This window comes from Alosa sapidissima, chromosome 12 (assembly GCF_018492685.1).
Source record: "Alosa sapidissima isolate fAloSap1 chromosome 12, fAloSap1.pri, whole genome shotgun sequence".
Classification (NCBI taxonomy): Eukaryota; Metazoa; Chordata; class Actinopteri; order Clupeiformes; family Clupeidae; genus Alosa; species Alosa sapidissima.
Genome location: NC_055968.1, coordinates 17,158,697 through 17,173,306, shown reverse-complemented (window position 1 = coordinate 17,173,306; position 14,610 = coordinate 17,158,697). Strand labels below are relative to the sequence as shown.

At 47.4% G+C, this 14,610-nt stretch overlaps 1 protein-coding gene across 3 annotated transcripts in view; it reads right to left on the bottom strand.

The window, feature by feature from the left end:
* cpamd8 (C3 and PZP like alpha-2-macroglobulin domain containing 8) overlaps nt 1–14,610 on the bottom strand; it is a 48,501-nt gene that overhangs the window by 27,271 nt on the left and 6,620 nt on the right. For all 3 annotated transcript variants that reach the window (XM_042056777.1, XM_042056775.1, XM_042056776.1), the window contains exons 3-24: nt 14,443–14,465; nt 13,456–13,621; nt 12,915–12,967; nt 12,699–12,716; nt 12,017–12,071; nt 11,711–11,824; nt 11,392–11,476; nt 10,931–11,039; nt 10,409–10,636; nt 9,685–9,855; nt 8,805–8,933; nt 8,322–8,514; nt 7,785–7,960; nt 7,013–7,162; nt 6,521–6,679; nt 5,873–6,012; nt 5,703–5,765; nt 5,071–5,302; nt 3,542–3,695; nt 1,996–2,135; nt 1,820–1,871; nt 1,130–1,428 (exon numbers count right to left, since the gene is read on the bottom strand). In XM_042056777.1, the coding sequence (XP_041912711.1) occupies nt 1,130–1,428; nt 1,820–1,871; nt 1,996–2,135; nt 3,542–3,695; nt 5,071–5,302; nt 5,703–5,765; nt 5,873–6,012; nt 6,521–6,679; nt 7,013–7,162; nt 7,785–7,960; nt 8,322–8,514; nt 8,805–8,933; nt 9,685–9,855; nt 10,409–10,636; nt 10,931–11,039; nt 11,392–11,476; nt 11,711–11,824; nt 12,017–12,071; nt 12,699–12,716; nt 12,915–12,967; nt 13,456–13,621; nt 14,443–14,465 (2,909 nt within the window). The remainder of the gene's footprint in view (nt 1–1,129; nt 1,429–1,819; nt 1,872–1,995; nt 2,136–3,541; nt 3,696–5,070; nt 5,303–5,702; nt 5,766–5,872; nt 6,013–6,520; nt 6,680–7,012; nt 7,163–7,784; nt 7,961–8,321; nt 8,515–8,804; nt 8,934–9,684; nt 9,856–10,408; nt 10,637–10,930; nt 11,040–11,391; nt 11,477–11,710; nt 11,825–12,016; nt 12,072–12,698; nt 12,717–12,914; nt 12,968–13,455; nt 13,622–14,442; nt 14,466–14,610) is intronic.

Genomic DNA, 14,610 nt, shown 5'->3' with positions numbered 1-14,610 from the left:
CTGTATACGGAATATTGCCATTTACAAGGAGTTGGGCTCCATAAAAAATAAAACAATTGCCAGAAGTTAGCAAACATAAACCTTGGCTCGCTCACCTTATGCCTACATACGTCCACCCCCAACTGCTGTTTCAAATGAACACATACTCCTCTTGGTATTTACACAAATTCCTGGCTGCATTAGATCCGACTCATTACCACATTGGGTGCAGGAGCATGTAAAACGGAACATGGCCCAACAAACACAGGAAACAGGTCAGTGAGACAATAAAACTCCCTGCAAGGCCTAATTAAAAGCGTCCCGCTTTTCGGGGTGTGCTCTGCGTCAGGGTAACGGCTCCCTGTGGGGGATCGGTGCGGAGCTGGGACCTCAGGATTTACCCCCCAGACACCCCCCCCCCCCCTCCCCCCACCTCGCTCGCTGATGGCACCCCCCGCACGACGAGCCACGGATCACCTACCATGGCCACAGTGACATCAGCCCAGCTTCGCGTTGACCTCACGGGTGTGCCACTGGGAGAGAGGGAGAAGGAGAGAGAGAGAGACAGAGAGGGCGAGAGGGAGGGAGCAGGGCGCCAGAGAAACGCAGGCCGCTAATCATCTCGACTGTGGACAACCGAGAGTTCCGTTTCCCTGGCAATGGTCCACCAGCACAGTCAGAAGCCTGTTACCGTGGCGCCTGTCCACTCTGACCACTCTTGAGACGTACACACGGGAAGGCTGCCATGATAAATCAGTGATAGCCTACTCTGTTCCATTCAAGCCTTTTTTTCTCGGTCAGTGTTCTCTTGTTAAAGCTCATACTGTGCTCCTTTGAGCAACGGCAGAGTTTTAATTTTGTTTAGACCTCCTGACTACTCATATCATCTACTACTGAAACTGTATTCCAGCACACTCCCCCCTTGATTACATTCAGGTTCATCCTTGAACAATGAGAAGAAAAAGCAGATGTTCGCGATACTGATCTCAAGCTCCCACATATAACTCATTGCTTCAGCACGTTTACTCTCCATCTGCACGCACAATCAACGTGTTGCATGGACACAACATCATATGGAGCCCTAAACTCAGGCAATAGAGTGCCTTTTGCTCTCAGTAAACTGTTCCTTTGGGACCCGATGGTGGCTTACTTGTACAACCCCGCCCTTCCAGCTGACCCAGAAGCTGCGGAACTCGTCCCAGGAGAGGATGCCTGGTGTTGGGGCGCTGGCCACCGGCTCGCCCATCTTCCCTAGGGAGACCCAGGAGCGCGTGTTCTGTCGCCCCCCCAACACGATCTCCAGCATCTCGGCGCTGTCGTGCGGGCTGGTCGAGAGGGCGATGTGGGCGTCGTTGTGTGTCTTCACCGCCACCTCAAAGTGGGTTACCCGCGCTGGCCGCTTCACATACTGGTACTCGTACTTGTTGGGTGTGGAGATGTGGATTCGCTCTGCGGAGGAGGGAAGATGGTTAAGTCAACAAAGTATCACAGTAGAACACAGCATAAGACTTACACTCATGAAAACATCAGAGTGAGCAGTTGGGCTCTATCACTCTATATGTATGGACTAACTATCAAGCTGGGACAAATCTGTGTGCTTATGTGGCTAGTGTGAGTGAACCCCATCTGAGGATGGCATTCATTCAGAGGAAGTATCTGTGATGTGATGGAGAGATATATGGTCTTTTTGGCCACCACCATCGACTTCAAGGCAGCGCTACCTATAAAGGCACTAGGGTTAGGCAAGGCAACGCTGCCTTGAAGTCGACAGTGGGGGCCAAAAAGAACATTAAGCTGATGGAGAGAGATTCAGAATGGAATGAGTTTTATCAATACAAACCATTGGGGCAGAAGAACACACTATAGGTGTACTCTCGAGGTAGGCCTTCCGGCTGAAAGAAAAACAAGATACACAAAGATTTAATTAGCAACTGACCGCAAACCTGTCCCATAGCTTAACAAAACAGAACTTCTCATTGCTCTACTGCTCTGGGATCAGACGGCCGGGTTTCCCACCTCCACCAGCACACTGCGGCGCACATAGTCACTGCCTGCTGGAGCTCGCCGGTCCTCCAGCTCCTCAGGGGTGCGGCTTGTTTTAGAAGCCTGGAGTCCATCATGGCAGCACCCCGGTTCACTGTAGGCTACTGCACGAGCTGTCACACCAAATACAGAGAACCGTCACCTCCATGCGTTTGGGTGTGTGTGTGTGTGTGTGTGTGAGTATGTGTGAGTGTGTGTGCATGTCGGCAAGTTGTTTTGTTTGTTCTGTCAAATGCAATATAATAGACATGGAACACACTGTATTGTGCATGTTAAGTGAAATGATCAAAACAAGTTGTGTCAGCAAAAGCTGGTGTTATGGGTTCCATGCCGACAAGGGCTCATCGGCAAATGATCACAGGCATTCAAGAATGTTTCCGCGCAACTTCAAAAGACGGGACAAATTGACGATGACACATTTTAATGTGACAGAGGGGACAAAAACAACGGGTCCCTCACAGTTATCAGCCCCAGGGGGCCACAGAACTCTCTCTCTCACACACACACACACACACACACACACACACACACACACACACACACACACACACACACACACACACTTCCACAACTATGGCTGTACTATATGCTAAGGCTACAGAAAATACATCTTACAGTACCTGACACTCACAGGTGAGGGTAAGAAACATACTATACACATAAAGGCACAGTATACAGTAGTACACTGTCTCTGAAATACACAATACACACACACACACACACACACACACACACACACACACACACACACGCACACACACACACACACACAGACACACACACACAGATTCAGTGGGAATCCGTGTTCTCTCAGTTGTGAGCCAAAGCAGCTCATTGTGTGTGTGTAGTGAGAGGGAAGGAGGGGGGAACAGCAGGGTCAGAGGCAGAGGACACAGGGGGCCCATTGGCCGGCAGTGACCCACAAACTCATCAAAGTGCCTCTGGGAGTCATAGAACGCTTCCCTCCCACACCCATCCACACACACACACACTCACACACACCTCTCCCCTCTGTCCAGAGTGCATCCCCCACAGGAGGTCCCCTCCCTTACAGTGTGGACCAATCCCCCCCCCCCCCATCCCCCAAGCGCACACACACATGTTAGCCTCGTCAGTGGGTGCTCTCCCATGGTTTATAGTATCACATGAAAGTTAGGTGCATGAATGGCTATAATGGTAATCCCCATTATCCATAGGGCTCTTCTATTTGAAGTGCTTCTCCTTCACAGCTTTGCAACTCTGAACAGTCAGTAGTAAATAGCAGGATCACTGAACTCAAAATATTGTCTGGCAAACTTTTCAAATGCACGTAAAAGCAACTTTTTGCCCATTGGCATGTAGTTTGTGACAAGTGTCTTTTGCAAGCATATCGGGTTTGCGCAGAAGTGTTTATGAGCTACTTAAGAGCTAAGAAGCTCTCTGCACAGCATTTGTGTGTGTGTGTGTGTGTGTGTCTGACTGTGATTGCATCTGTATGTTTATATTCTGTCAGATGCCGTGACTGTACAGATGATCTAACCTGTAATATTGGCCACACCAAGCTCAGCGAATGACAGCACGATAAACGTGGGCGTGGCCTCTCCAGGGGCCACACACTTCTTCCTGGTCAGGTGATGCTTGCCAGGGTGCCCCACGAAACGGATGCCCTTGGGCACCGACACCTTGATGTGGACCTGCAAGGGGGGCACAAGAGACACCAAGCCAGAGGCCCTGTGAAGACACGCTCCATAAATCTGCTTCTCCTGACATGAACGGAATTGCGTCATATCTCTCTCTCTCTCTTCCTCCTTCTATCTCTGCTCTTCTCCTCTCTCGTCTCCCCTCTTCACTCCATCCATCCATCCCACCCCCTTTATTCCCAATCCATTCCACCCCCCCCCCCCCCCCCCCCCTTCATGTAGCGTGACTTCCTGAGTACTCTTAAAGGATTTGGAGGAATTCCGAGGCGCATTGCAAATTTTCCATGCCTCCCTGACTCACGGCTCCCAGGCTCCCTGAAGGATTACGGATCACTCCCACCTCGCCGTCCCCGTTCGCTAGCGAGTGTTTGGTAATGCGGGCGGACCGCTTCACAGCTCGGGCGTCCACACGCAACATGTCATAAATAACTCCACCGTACGAAACCCCCCCAAACCTCCACCCTAACTCCCCCCCACCCCCCCAACCCCCCCTCCCATCGGCTCCCCCCTCCACCCCTAACAAAAATATGAATAACGTGTTTTCCACCGAACATGAAAGCGCAGAGCTCTCCGCGCTTGTTCTTGCGTCATGGGGAGCTAACGCGACTGTGGCAGCTGTGCACGCACACACACACACACACACACACGCACACACACACACGCATGCTTGCACGCACGCAGGGATGGATGCATGCAGGCAGACAGACATGCGAGGTGGTCCGGGGGGGAGCGAGCCGTTCCTCCGCTGTGAGAGATTTGGGGAGTCACGCTCGCGCTCAGGCACGGCATGGGCAGAGGGACCTGATTGAAACAAGGCGGGGGGTGACACCAACTCGGATGCCTCGGACGGAGCCACTCGCGGTCATCTCTGCCCAGCGCTCACTGCAGAGGCACACACGGCCTCCCACAGGCCAGCATGTGTCATTCATTTGTGCTGGAGCTTTAGCGCAGCACAGAAACATGTGGGTGGCTGGAGGGCTGGAGGGCCCTATCTGACTTCTCACCACTGCTATGAGACTACAGCTTACTTCTGTAAATACACACCTGTCCATCAGGGGAGGACATGGCAACTGAATAGCCAACAAGCTGAGCAGGAGGGGATGCACTGTTTACTAATCCAGATAACAGGGACATACGTTCCATTAATGGACACCATTCACCACAATGGCTATAATGTTGTATGGGTGTCTGCCATCCTCAGGCATAAGTTGTAAGAAAGCAATACAATGGTTCAAATTACTGGGATGCAATGAGTTCAGAAATGAACATTTTTACATGGTTTATTGTCAATAACTAATGGTTACATCAAGACTTTGTTATAAAAAATGAAAAACATTCTTCTTATTCTCTTGTGACTTTGTGCTCTCACCTCTGTACAGGTGGGTAAGTAGTTGTAGACGGTGAGGGGAACTTTGGTCTGCTCTCCGCGAATGACGCTGTACGGCAGGGTGAAATCCACAAAGAAGGGCTTAAAGGTACGCAGCTCCGCCCTGGGCGCCATGCCCAGCCCCTTCTCCTCCGAGAGGCCAATCGCCTCTGTCACCCAGGTGGTGATGGAATCCGGGACAACCAATTGGAGCTCAGCTTCACCTGTGACATCACTAGTAGACAGGAAGTAAAACGAAGTCCATCAAGGCCAATCCCCTTTCAGTAAAGACAAAACTGCACACTCATCCATATAATTGCTAGCATTACTTTAATATTGACCCACAAACCTACAGCAAGCGCCAGTCACCATATATGATGAGACACAACAAGATTTTGTCAACAAGAGTTAGTTTTAACAGTCATGCAGTTCATCTACACAAGCAAGTGGTGAAGCAGGTGCGCTCAACTCCCAAAGATACAATGACTTCGGGTGCGAGTTAGAAAGACTATGAAATTAACATGAAAAACTGCACTCCCAAGCTTTTTCTCATAATGGTTTTTATTGGACCATGTCCGCTAACACAAATGTGTTTAAGCCTAAGCTATCATCAGTCATCTACACAAGCACAGTACCTGACATTGAGGCAGTGCCACACCCACGTCTCAGGGAAGAATGTTCGCCTTCGCTTCTCTGCTCTGCAACCAATCACAAGGCAGTCAAAATGATGTAGACATGTTCCTGCATCTGCCCGTACATGTGTGTGTGTGTGTGTGTGTGTGTGTGTGTGTGTGTGTGTGTGTACCTGGGTCCTGGTCGGGCATGCAGGGCTGCCTGTGTGGAGGTGTGGGGCTGGAACGCTGGAACGGCCTCATCTGTGTACATGCCCTCGCTCTGCCTGTGGTTCAGCTGCACCAGGTCTGTCATCACAACCAGCCCGGTCTCCTGCACACACACACACACACACACACACACACAGACAGACATGTGAATGAGACAGACAGCCATAATGAGCACTGATAGACAGAGGAATCCAAACATGGCTGCGCTGGGGTGTGGCGTAGCTGGTGTTGTGTCTGGGAGTGATATACTGTACAGTTATTGGCGCTGGTTGGGGGTGACACAGCTGGTTCTGTGTATGGACGAGGTGTGGATCGCTTTGCGTCTAGACGCGGTTGTCTTTGTCTCCGGGTGTAATCTGACTGCGACTGTGGGAATGCAATATTATTGCTTCTGTAACTGGTTGTGACATTGCTGATTGTGTGTATGGGTGTTAAATAGCTGGCTGGGATGGCTATGGATTAGGTCTTGGTGGTCCCGTGTCTGTGTTGGGTCTGGCTGCGTCCGTGTTTGTGGTGGTCATTAGTGGCTCATTCTGTGTTTGTGACAGTGTGCACATGGCTGAAACGGTTTCTTCTGAGTACGAAGTCATGCACTGAATCGGTGCACTTACGGTGAAAGCAAAGCGAGCGTCTTTAGTGATGTCCCAGTGCCATGGAAACACTGAGGACCGTCGTCTCCGTGACGACAAGCCCGGCCACCAAAAATGCCCATCATCTTTGGGTACACCAAAAGCATCTGATACATCAAAGTCTGCCAGCTCTTTAAATACCTACATTATCAGACACACACACACACATACACACAAAGAGAGAACCAACAGACAAAGAAACACAATACATTAGGATTTTGTTTCTGTATGGACCCTTTCAAGAGAGTTCCATTCTCAGCATCATAGTTGGCCCCACAAGACTTCCTTTTTAACATTCCATATGTTATCTTAATGCAGAGGAAGTAGATTGGGGCCCAAATAGAACGTTCAAGCATTGTTTTTGTTTTTATTGTTGAAAGGGTCTATAGAATAAAATTCTGCAAAAACAATTGAAATGGTCAGCAGAGCGCGTAAGAGGCCAGAGGCAGAAGATAGGCATGGTGCCAGACTGACCTTGTCAGGGCTGAGCTGAAAGCCTGGCTTGAGGAGGTACATGCTTTTGTCCACGGTGGCCACACAGATGCATGACCCCCGTTCACCTCTGACCCTCAAGCTGATGGGGTCACCTGGCATGGACTCATTTGAGGAGAGAGTGACAGACACCTACAGGGGCACCACACCCACACCCACACACACACACACACACACACACACACACACACGCACACACACGCACACACAATGACACAGCATGACCACCGTGTCTTACAGCCACATTTAAAATTCTGCATATAATGGAGGTGTCCTGCTGTGGTTGAGAAGGCTTGTTAAATATCTATAGGGCTGTGGGGAGCTATGCGAAGCCCCACAAAAACAATGAGTCCCAGAAAGCCTCCTGCAGCTACAGCAAGTCTTCTCTGAAGCTCTCCCTGCTGTTATATAAAGCCACGGTATAACTAAGTTATACTGTAACCCTGACATTTCTCTTAGACTTGTTAACAATGGGCAGTAATTGGACATCCACTGGTCTGTCAGAGTTTTACAATATATTACAACGTGAGGTACACGAGACGATGAGAGGAGAGAGATATAAACTAGAAAATATATAAAATAAAAAATACAAATATTTATAGTGAATCAGTGTATGGAATACTGAAATACATGGATGAGAGTGAGAGGGAGAGTGAGAAACAGGTTAGACCTGGTAGAAAGAGAAACAGTGAGAGAGAGAGAGGTAGAGAGGGGAAGAGAGATAGAGAGAGAGAGAGAGCGGGGGGGGGGAGACCTTATTTTCAAAGCTGGGCTGCACAGGTAGCTGAAGGCTGTCCGTGACCCCCTCGCCATTTTCTCTGACGTAGTACACTAGCAACCGACTTAGAGGAGCCATCGCTGCGGTGACCTGAAGCTGCAACGTTGTCACACAGCTGTCAATCTCAGTCTGGGGAAGAGCTTCTTCCTCCTCTATCAATGAAAAAACAACTTGTTAAACCTCTCTGTGCAGACAAATAGGAACTCAATAAATATATTCACACACACACACACACACACACACACACATATATATGTATGACTGCTCACCTGACAACTATGTAAAAATAAAAAAACACACCAATAGATTTGTATTAGAGTGGTATAAAATCAACTTTCTAAACAGATCATTTTTTACATACAATGCCACACTGGATCAACACAAAACAATACAGATGCATTGTTAACAATTACACCGGATAAAAGAATGTCTTTTAAAGTAAATTTCCTTCTTTTGCGGCCATAGACTCTTGTTGTAGTCTGTACTGTAATATAGCATTAGGGGGATGCTCACCTGTCTCAGAGGGGGTCTGTGTGGTGTGGATGTTCTTGTCAAAGGTGACAGCGGCCCTGCGTTGCCGGTGGCTGCTCTGGTTGGGGTGCTGCAGACCAGACTGGACGATGTTTCCCCGCGAGGCCACCTCATAGTGCAAGGTGAAATTACACCCACACGTGGACTTCAGCTGCACTTTGGCCTCCTGTCCGATCTGAGAACACACACACACACACACACACACACACACACACACACACACACAAATAGAAGCATAATATGAGGAAAAAGGAAAGAGAGTGCAGTAATGTACGCATACAGAAGATGACGGGCATATGACAACACACACAAACACATACTGCCAAAAAAGACACAGAATCCAGGCAACACACAGCAGGCCATGGACACATACACCATGCTAGTCATAGTCAGCTAAAGCTCCTTTTATTTCTCCTGTGTTCCTGTGTTCCTGTGAAAGCATCTGAAAGGGCCACTGGGGTTCACCTGCAGGGGTTGGCCGGGACTCTGCAGCTGGATGTGGCACTTGCTGGGGGAGTACCAGCTGCTGATGGACAGGTAGCTGGGCAGGTACTGGTCCCCAGCAGCTCGGCCCTCTATGGACATCACCTTAGTCTGGGAGAGGTGAGAAAGACACATACACACACATGTACACAGGCCATGAGGACAGATGCTTACTCAATAATGCAGAAACACAGCAGCAAATGTGAGGTCTTTTCACTAAACATTCATGTAGAATTTGCAGTAATACGTTAGATCACGATATGCAGATAACGCACCACAAATACACTTGACTATTGACACTATTGACACAAATGTTATACAATTTTGCACTGTATAACACTGAGTCAATTAGATCAAGATCTATTTGAAAAAGGACACAAATATCAACCCTGTATGCTGAATGGACTCTCTATTCCATGTTTCTCTGTCTTGCACCTGCTCTCTAATTCCCATCCTTTGCATCCTGTGACTCCTCCACTCTACTCTACTCCTTCACACTCTCTCTTTCAACACTACTTCCACTCTCTGTAAGGCATGAGCTACACCAGGCGCGTAACTGAAGCGTTCCATTCACGTTGCGTCTGCTACAACAATTAGCTTCCACTATAATCAATGGGAGTAGCTACACCAGACGTGATAGTGGTGCGTACGTTCGTAAAAAATAGTCCATTCATCTAAAATGGATTTTACGCGTCGCGAACGGAACGCTTCAGTTATGCGCCTGGTGTAGCTTCCCTGGTGCGCCTAGTGTAGTCCTTCACCCCACTCTGTTTCTCTCTCTCACAGCTGTGTGTATTGATCGCCCTCTCTCTGTGTCTCTCTGTCTGTCTGTCTGTCTGTCTGTCTGCTATCTGCCACTGACCTCCAGCCAGACATACTGTGCTGCTGTGGGGATGGACGGGATCTCGAAGGTGGCCTGGCCGTTCTGGGAGATCAGCTCGCTGGTGAACACATTGTCCTTGGGCGTGAGCTCCGCCTTGACGCGCACACGCACGCCATCTGCAGGGCTGCCGTCGGGATACGCTACTTCAATCTACACACACACACACAAAAATGAACATATCCATAAATACAATGCACCAGGTCACAAGGTCACCAGGTCAGATGCACCAGGTCACAAGCATATCATACATCCACTGATGAAAAATATGAGTCCTAAAAGTATTGACACAGCGTGGTTTTATCTCTGTGTCTAAACTGTGTAATTCACCAGGCTTTGGCAGGATGCTGCGCTTTAACAGGTCGATTGAGCTCTTCACAGCCCAGCTTCAACCACAATTGGACTTGTTTGCTTATGACAGACCAAGGAGTAATGGATACCTCAATGGTTTGCTGACAACAGTACTGTAGATTGCTCACAGTTATCTACTGAAGTCTTACTTTCCATCAGTTGTATTTTTATATACATATATATTATAACATTTATTTTCAAAACTAAGTGCTAAACTTTTAATCTTATTTTTTCTCTGACGGTACAGAGTCAGGTGAGGTAACCAATAAGCAGTGCCAGCTAAGAAATCCATCTCCTCCAATTCCTACTCAGCTTTATAAGGAAACCAGTACTAATATCATTAAGGCTCTCTCACCTTGCCCTTGTATGGCAGACCAGGCTTGAACTGCTTGCGTGTGTCCTTTGAGTACTTGACGTCGATGAGCTGTTTGTGGACAGGTGTCGAGTCGTCTAGCATGGTCTGTCGACTGCCGTCCACACTACTGACCGAAACCCACATGCTCACCGTGCCCCGGAAGTGATCCGCCACATCCAGTGGCATCATTTCCTTCACACACAGGGGAAAGGTTGCTGTGCCCCGGATCTGGAGACGACAGAGAGGACAAGACCATTTTAAAAAAGACTGATGGACAGGGGAATAATTGAAGATGCTGACAGTTGTTTTGATCTCATTAGTGGAGTCTATATTGTATTGTATTGTAATGCATCCATAGACTGCATATTTATAGCCATTGTAATTCCTCCATAGCCTGGTTTGATATATTCACTGTTCAAATGGTATGGTTTCTAAAAAGTGCCTTTTTAGATGTCTAGCCATCTCTATTTTTTGCTTCAGTATTTTCTACTAGCATACAGGAGCCCACCCAACTAGACCCACCTCCATCGTCTTGACCATTGGGTGGCCCACATCATGGCGATAGTAACCCACTCCATTCACAGTCATGTTCACAATCATTTTCCCAGTCACCGGCTTCCCAAATGTGTACCTGTTGAGGTGGGAACAGAAATGAAGATACAGCATTGATGCTCATAATAACATGCTTGTAGTACTAGTAGATGCACCTGTGACCCTGTGTTTACAACTGCATCACTGTGTCAGAAAACCATAATGCTGATAATACCAATCAAGACTAAACACAGCCATGTTTACCAATAACGCACAGTGAACATCTTCAGTGAATGAACCACAATCAGTTTTTTTATTTGTGTATTATATTCACAGATCAGAGAGCAACTTGAGAGGTTCATACTAACTGCAGGTTGCAATGAGGCCATCAAAATGTTGGCATCATGTTAAGAGTAGCTGTACTAATATGGTAGTAGTGTGTTTGGGCTCACCTGGCCCTGACGGTCACCTGCTCACAGATGTTGAGGTCACGGATGTAACGTGGCGGCTCCAGCACCAACTCGAACTTGGGGGTGACTGTGGGGAGAGAGAGAGAGCGTGAGAGAGACAGAGATGGTTATATACACTGCCAAGCTACATCTACATCAAGACTACACAGAGTTTTGAAGGCGAAACATAATAAATAAACGTTTAAGATGTAGTAAACAGTCAGATGATAAAACAGGAGCAGAGCTGTGATTAATTCTCTGCCTCTCTCCATCAGCCCAGTGTGCAAGCTAAGGGGTGGCTTTTGAGTCATCAGGTGCTCACCATACTTCTGCACCTCAAAGGACTTGTTGTAGGTGTGACCCTGCTGCTCCACAAAGATGAGCCACTCTCCAAACACCGGCTGGTCGGACAGGGGGAAACTCATATTCACAATGCCTGAGACCGACAAAAAACAAAATCAGGAAAAAAAATACATCAGAAATCAAACACCTATGTATAAATGCTGGACTTCATATAATGCCTGGAATCCCAGTGGGTGAAGTATGTTAATCCCCTGCATTTGCACTGCCTTGAAATCTGACGGAAAAAAAAAATCCCAACTTCTAAAGAGAGTGGAAAAAGGAATACCGCAGCATCGGGGCTGGAGGCCGTTCCACTGGATCATCCGGGATCCTCGCGGATCCTGAAAGAATTCACATCCAGTTACACACACATATTTACAGGACCACCCATAACAGAGCCTCAGCGGGGCAGAATATTATATTCAGATGTTGGCATCCTAACAAATTGTAGTCTACAAGACTACTGCAATGTAGCTCAAAACTAATGAAAGCCTGTTTGAGAAATGATGCTATTATAAAAGTTGAGCAGCAGTGCTGGGTCAGTTGAGACTGCTGCTTAATGAGTTCTGTAAAGTGATATGTTTAAGGTGCTGCTCCATGAGTAGATTTTAGAAGTCAAGCATGCAATCTCCCTGTAGGTAGTTAACCAGGGAATACAGCATTGGAATACACAGATACAGGATATGTAGACCATCACCAGAGTTAAGTTGTTTATATAACTTCCTTAGTGACCTCATACACACAGACACACACAGACACACACAGACACACAGACACACAAACACACACACACACACACACACACACACACACACACACACACACACACACACACATCTGCTGTATGAAGCGGCTGGTTGGCAGCCTGTTATCAGAGGTGCAGAGCCTTGTAATCTCCACCTGCGGGGAGAATAAACCAGGACGGGTGCACCCCCCCCCCCCCCCCCCCCCACTTAAGGCCCACTCACCACAACATACGCCTCAATCTGAGAGAGAGAGAAACAGAGAGAGGGAGGGAGGGATGGGAATAAAGAATAAAGAAGGATGTCATGTATTAAACAAAGGGATTTCCATGGCATGTTTATGTAGCATTAAGTCTCCTACTCATTTGTAAAGGGATAGTGAGTGTACAAGAGACATATGCGGGTTAAAATACAGTAATATACCCCTTCAGATCATATTACCTTGTCATTTGCTGGTTTCAGATCTGGTGCCATTGAATAAACATTGATTAGCACTGGAAAGACAAACAAGATGACCAAATGTTTACATGATTCTAAAGTAAAGAATCAAAGTCATCAATCAACGATCGCTACATACAATGAACTTCCTGTTGTTGACATACTGTATCTCTATCTTCATGTTCATGCTTGCAAGGGGTGCATCAGTTGAGTTTGTAATGAATGTCGACAAATTTATATCTAACTCTTTCTGGATGGATGAATATGTGTCAAGAATTAATGTTCACATCTGAACTGTTTTCTACTACATGTGAATCCATTCCATCAGCATTGGTGTAGGTAGGTGAATAAGTATGTCCTATTCACCAATCAAAGAAAGTGTGAAGTGAAGTGTGTGACTGATACCCACTCCAAATACAGTTCAGAGTGTTAGGACCTCATCACATCACAACATCACAACAATTACTACCCAAGTACCAAGTCATGGATCAAAGTTTCTTTTTAAGTGTCTGATATTCCAGCTGAGATGTTCATCACCAGATACCTCTTTGCAGTGGCTTGTAGACGGGCTTGTCGGTCTGGATGAAGACAGCAGTCCCCTTGCTGTCCACGGTCACGGTGGTGGAGTTGTGGAAGATGTAGCCCCCCTCGGTCACGTGGCGGTTTCCCCAAACCTTGAGCTGGGCCTGACCTCGCAGTCCAGTGGGAACCTGAGTAATGGTGGATGGAGGGCAAACATTAGAGACATCACCACTATTGTGTCAATACACTCATAATGTAAACATATTTATCACAAATGTCATTGCTGTATTTGTTCTGAATTCAAAATGTGCTGTATATGGACTGAAGCAGCCACAGCACAATCTCAGCTGTCGTATTCTGTGTGCTGAATTACAGCAGAAAACTTTTTGTGGTGGCTGCAAACTACACAAAAACACCATTTAACAGCCATTACACAGGGCTAGTATTGGGAGGTTTTTAAAACAGATCTATGCAATGTCCCACAGCAGAGAACAGACGGGGAGAGAGAACTGATCACATAAGATACAAGCACACAACTAGTTTAGCAACATGAGATGTCTAAAGGGATGATTAAGCAGGGACATCTCGTGTGATGGGGCTGAGGTTCGTCTCTCTTTCTCTCTCTCTCTCTCTCTCTGGTAAAGGATGAGAGAGTGTTCTGCTTTGACTTGCCCATGCTGGACTGATCCGCTACAACCACAGAGGCGAGCGGACAGCTGCTGCCAATTACGACCAGGCTGTTACCTCCTCGCGCATGAATGTGGCGGGGGCAGATGTTCCCCTGTGCCCATAAATAATCTCCCCTTTGGTATGTCTCTCGGAGACGCTGCTCTTGTTGTTGTTGTTTTTGTGTGTGCTGTTCTTGTCGTCACATTTCTGATTTGTGCTACGCCTACAGGCCGACAGGGATATCCCTACTGTGCGGTCAAACTTCGAGCAGTTATATAGCCTTTAAGATTTCTCTGGAGGCTAGAGGAAACACATGATATGCTTGCTTGGTGCCTCTCACCTTGAGTTTGATGGTTCCTTTATCTGAGGAGAGAAAAAGCATAAAGTCAACAGAGGTTATCATAGTTTGGTGCATGTGACTACTGACAACTCATTAGGATCTCCTCCAAATGCCAAAACAGAACTGGACATTCACATGACTCAAAGGCTGGTCTTCAAATGACATCAG